The sequence below is a fragment of the Montipora foliosa genome, chromosome 8, assembly GCF_036669935.1.
Source record: "Montipora foliosa isolate CH-2021 chromosome 8, ASM3666993v2, whole genome shotgun sequence".
Lineage (NCBI taxonomy): Eukaryota > Metazoa > Cnidaria > Anthozoa > Scleractinia > Acroporidae > Montipora > Montipora foliosa.
In genome coordinates this window covers 10,163,489-10,168,488 of record NC_090876.1, presented here as the reverse complement: position 1 = coordinate 10,168,488, position 5,000 = coordinate 10,163,489, and the positions used below count along the sequence as shown (strand labels likewise).

Genomic DNA, 5,000 nt, shown 5'->3' with positions numbered 1-5,000 from the left:
TTTCCGAATTAGAAAAATAGAATTTGGTACTTAAAGTACTTATAAACAAATTTCTTAGGTCTAAGACGTTTGATAGTTAGAATTTTACCGGCATTTTAGAAGAAGCTTGTCCAACGTTAACGACGACATCACTGAGCACGAAAACGCCAAAAATAACGGTGATATGAAAAAAAAAGGACTGCACGCGCTTTTCACATTTTGGTGGAGATTTACCGTGTCCTCTTTATTAAAATAACCAAATCAATACTGTTGAGCAAGACACGCACAAAGATAACTTCTTAATTCTTGCAAGGCTGGCACACAAGACCTCGAATAATCCGAAAACAGTCATACTATAATGTCGCATCGTTTTTCTCGGTGGCGTTGGCCTTTTCGTTTTCGCATGGAGGTATATCTATGACAAAATTCAATACTGAAATGGAATTACCGAAACGCTGAATTTCTCAATCCATTTTTGAATGGCAGCAAGCCAATTCTGCAAATAGCCATCATGGAAACAGGCATAACGCAAAAAGGTATAACGCAGAAGCATAACGCAAAGGCTCTTTGAAGAATGGAGACTAGCTGTGTACTCCGTAAATAATTTCTGCTCTAAAAAAAACGTCAATCGATTGTTCACGGGAAAAGACATATAATTGCTATCGAACTTTTTCTTCCTGTTTACGTTATGCCTCTTTGCGTTATGCTTCATTGTGTTATCCTTTTTGCGTTATGGCCATTTGCGTTATGGGTCTTTGCGTGATGCCTATTCGCGTTATGGCTATTTGCGTGAGGCCTATTTGCATTATGGCTGTTTGTGTTACGGCTATTTGCGTCATGCCTCTCTGCGTTATGCCTCTTTCCGTGATGGCCATTTGCAGAATCGACTGGTTGCCATTCCGCTTTGGCTTGATGCACTCATGATTTGGACGATTTTATTTCAAATACTGATTATTGAATTTTGTTATAGATATAGAAAGTGCGACGTACGGGGTTTTATTCACGAGTTGTTTGTGTGAAAACCCAAACGAACAAGTGAGGGCTTTTGACACGAACAACGAGTGAAAATAACCCCGTAAAGAGCACTTTCTATGGCGTGAGACGCGAATTTTCATTGAAATAGTTTTCTTAACGCAAGGAGAGGCGCCGCGAAAAACAGAGGCCAAATCTGAAAAGCTATTTGAATGTAAACGAGTCACGATTCTGATTGGCTTGGAAGGCCTTTACGCTATCGTCGATTGGTTATACTTCCACACGTGAAACAACCGTACGCCATTCTGAATGGCTGTATAGGCTTTTTTCACATGTGAACATAAAGCGTATAGATTTCTACAAATAAGCTTCATGGAATAAAGGCGATGTTTCACTGCAACTTTTCGGGCAACTTGTCTCGAAACGCCATTTCTACAAACGTTCTCTCCTTACGAAAAAAGTTGTTTTGAGGCGCTGTTACACTGTGAAATGTTTCGTGCAACTTGTCTCGCAATGTTTTAGCGACACTGTGGGACAAGTTGTACGAAACATTTCACAGTGTAACATACCCTGCAACGGCCAAAATCGTTGCGAGACAAGTGGCACGAAAAGTAAAACCTAATTCTACTTTCGGCAACGGCTCTTGCAACTTGTCTCGCAACTATTTTGGCCGTTGCAGGGTGTTACACTGTGAAATGTTTCATGCAACTTGTCTCGCCACAATGTCGCCAAAACATTGCGAGACAAGTTGCACGAAACATTTCACAGCGTAAGAGCGCCTTCAGGGGTGTTAGCAATGTTTCATGCAACTTGTCTCGTTTCCATGATCACATGAGGTTAAAGGAACATTTTCATTGGCTGGTGTTGCAAACTGTTGCGACACAAGTTGCAGGACAGATGTTACACTTCACAATGCTGAAAAAATTCGCTGCAACCGTTGCGGAAAGTAAAACTTAATAGTACTTTCCGCAACGGTTTCTGCAACTGGTCTCGCAACGTTTTTGGCCGTTGCAAGGTATGTTACATTGGGCAACGCTCCGCGCAACTTGTTGCTCAGTGGCGTTGCTAGACAAGTTGCACGAAAAATTGCACAGTGTAACAGCGTCTTAAAATTCACGTGCTACGTGTAATAAAGAACGATCCAAGGTCATCTATTGCCACTTTAACCCATACCATATCGCGTCGGTTATTGTATAGCAGGAGAGTTATCATACCATACCTCAACTTGTCGAGTTATAAACAGTTATGAATGGCTAACCGAGTTATGAGGCCTGCCTTAAATGCAATTTACCCTTAGGCTAATAAACTTTTCAATAGCATTTAAAATACTGCTGTAGTGTTATGAGGTTGTAGCTTCGTCAAACAATTAATGTTGCTTTGCAACACACGCAGGTAATTAGGATACGACGCGAAGACTGGCTCAGCGAAGGAAATCACATGCGTCCAGAGTACAATCGTTTTCCCGTTTTGATCGAGAAATGGGCGCGAAATTTTCGGTCAATAAGGAAGGGTTGCGTTACAGTACAGTTGCTGTGTCGATCGTCACTAAAGTTGCCTGAACTTCGGCGAAAACTTTTTTCAAGGTAAATACTCTTATAATCGCTAAAACTCTACCTAACTACCAACAATAATTTTGGACAACAAATGTATCCTACAACCTTCTGGTCAAGCAGATAAGACATTCAAGGTGTATGGATCCTGTCTGGATTTTTTTGGGGGAAAATCGGGGATACTTATGCATGTGATACATTGGAGTGTTCCCGTTTGGTTAAACATACAAATTAATTTTCATTTTGCAAACAGACATTCATGCTACAGCACCTCAATTATGGGCACTCATAATTTTGAGTCTAAGATTTTCTGTACAACCAAAAAAGATAGAACAACAAGAGACGGCCCCTCGAAGAGCGATAAAGTGGGACCTCTAATCTCAATACTTGTTGGGAAAATGTGACACACCACTACAAATTCTCATTTCCCAATTTTTCTGTGTGATAAAAAGACTAATTTCTCCCTACTTCTCCCTCCCCTAAGCCAATGTTAGTTTAGAAACGGCCAAAGGCTTGTCAGTATTTTACACCACATTATCAACATTGGTAAGGGGGAGAGCTGAAGGGGGGAGGGGGTGGGGATCAAATAGGCTTTGTTTGTGAGTGCATGTCCAATGATGTTTCAGCCGGAAGTTTTCCCAAGAGTTTTGTCGCTTTAAACGAAACTCTGAGTAACAATACATTCGGTAAAACGAACGAATTCCCCCCCCCCCCCCTGGTTTTACGAAAAAAGGTATGGAAAGGAATCTCCAATTTCTCAATAATTTGGCAATTCCTTCAATCCAAATTTCACCGTACTGCGGATATTCCTCTCTTCCTAGAGGTCATAATTTGAATTACATTGACTAAAACAGTTAGAAGCATCCCGCATAGCATCATAACACAGCACCAAATGGGATTGAAATGAGACGTAGAAACAGCTTTTAGTGATCCCCTAGCTACATACAACTTAAAATTTTTACTCTACATATAGGAATCTGATGCCTCCGACGACGCTTGACTAAAGTAGCTTGCCCGCCGTAGTTTCACAATCTGATTGATGTAAGCTTTCATCAGTTTGGCAACCTCGATGACCTGTGGACCACAAAACACCGAGCGGGCTGGACTAAATCAAATAGCACAAAATAAGCCCAACCAACCCATGGGATCTTCGCGCAGAGGGAGGGGACACAGAAAAACGCAAAAATCCATTTTACAGTCGTGTGCTTAGTTACCTGGCCTATGAATGAAAGCGAGGCTGGAGTTGACCTTGTGTTGATAGAAACCTCACTTCTTTTCTTATGTAAATTGTTACTAATTAGCATGACAACAACATTAACATAAGAAAAGGAGGGAGGTCTGTATCAAAACAAGGTCAACACCAGCCTCACTTTCATTTAAAGGCCTGGGGCCGGTTGCTCGAAGCCCGATAAGCGCTAACCGTTGGTTAAGAGGTATCAAAACCTATAGGTTTCCATGGTATTTAACGCTGATTAGCGCTAACCATGCTTCTAGCAACCCGGGCCAGGTAACTAAACACACAACTGAAAAGAGGTCTATTCTTGCTCACTGGAAAGTATAGGGAGTTTTAGAAACCACGACGGCTACGGCGACGAAAATGTCACTTCAAACTGTTAGTTCGAGCTATTCTAAGTGCTTCACGATATTTTCACCTTGTCTCTGTTGTACAATATGGGCGAAGTATGCTATAACCAGATCGGCACGTACGGTTTTGGAGCAAATAGAGAGAGAAGGAAAGATCCACTGTTGTTTGTCCACGTTGTAGTCAACACCTGAAAATTGGTCATTTTGCGTTGCTGTTTGGACGCGCACGGAAGAGAAATGTACAAAAATGCATGCCGCACGTGCAGCACGATCATTTTTTTCCTTCCGCACGTGTAGCACGATCATTTTTTCCTCTATTAACCAATAATATTAATGCTTTAGCCATGATCGTTTCTTAAACTCCCTTATGTAATCAAGTGGCCTCAACGAGTTGGAACTTCAGGGAAGCCCCATATGTGTTTGAATGCATGATTTGATAAATGAATGAAAGAAGGAAGAAAGGAAGAGATGGATGGATGGATTGATGAATGAATAAGTTTATTAAAAAACGTCTAATTAAGCAATACAGAACATTTTCCGTGTTTCCATAGCCTCATCTAAACACGAGGGGAAGTTGGGAGAATTCGAGACAGTTATGCATAGAGATTTAAACGTTTTAGAGCGATTTTCAATTGAGTGTCGTAAAACCAAAACCAAAGTAATTACTTTGGCCAATCAAAAGGACCGAGACAATCCAGTAAACCAATCAAAACTGAAAGTAATTACACGTAGCCAACACAAAGCGCGGGAAAATGTGCACCCGCGAGCCACGACTGATTTGGGTTTTACTTCTGATTGGTTGATAAAGTGGCGCGAGAACTTTGAACCAATCACTGAGTGAAGTAATGCAAAACCAAAGCAATTTGCTTATTACTTTCGATACTTAATTGAAAACCGCTCTAAAAGAGACAGGAA

At 41.1% G+C, this 5,000-nt stretch overlaps 1 protein-coding gene across 2 annotated transcripts in view; it reads right to left on the bottom strand.

The window, feature by feature from the left end:
• LOC138012506 (unconventional myosin-X-like) overlaps positions 1-5,000 on the bottom strand; it is a 61,267-nt gene that overhangs the window by 799 nt on the left and 55,468 nt on the right. For both annotated transcript variants that reach the window (XM_068859290.1, XM_068859289.1), the window contains one exon: positions 1-3,575. This exon is cut by the window's left edge and continues 799 nt beyond it. In XM_068859290.1, coding sequence (XP_068715391.1) covers positions 3,465-3,575 — 111 coding nt within the window. In that variant the 3' untranslated portion in view covers positions 1-3,464. The remainder of the gene's footprint in view (positions 3,576-5,000) is intronic.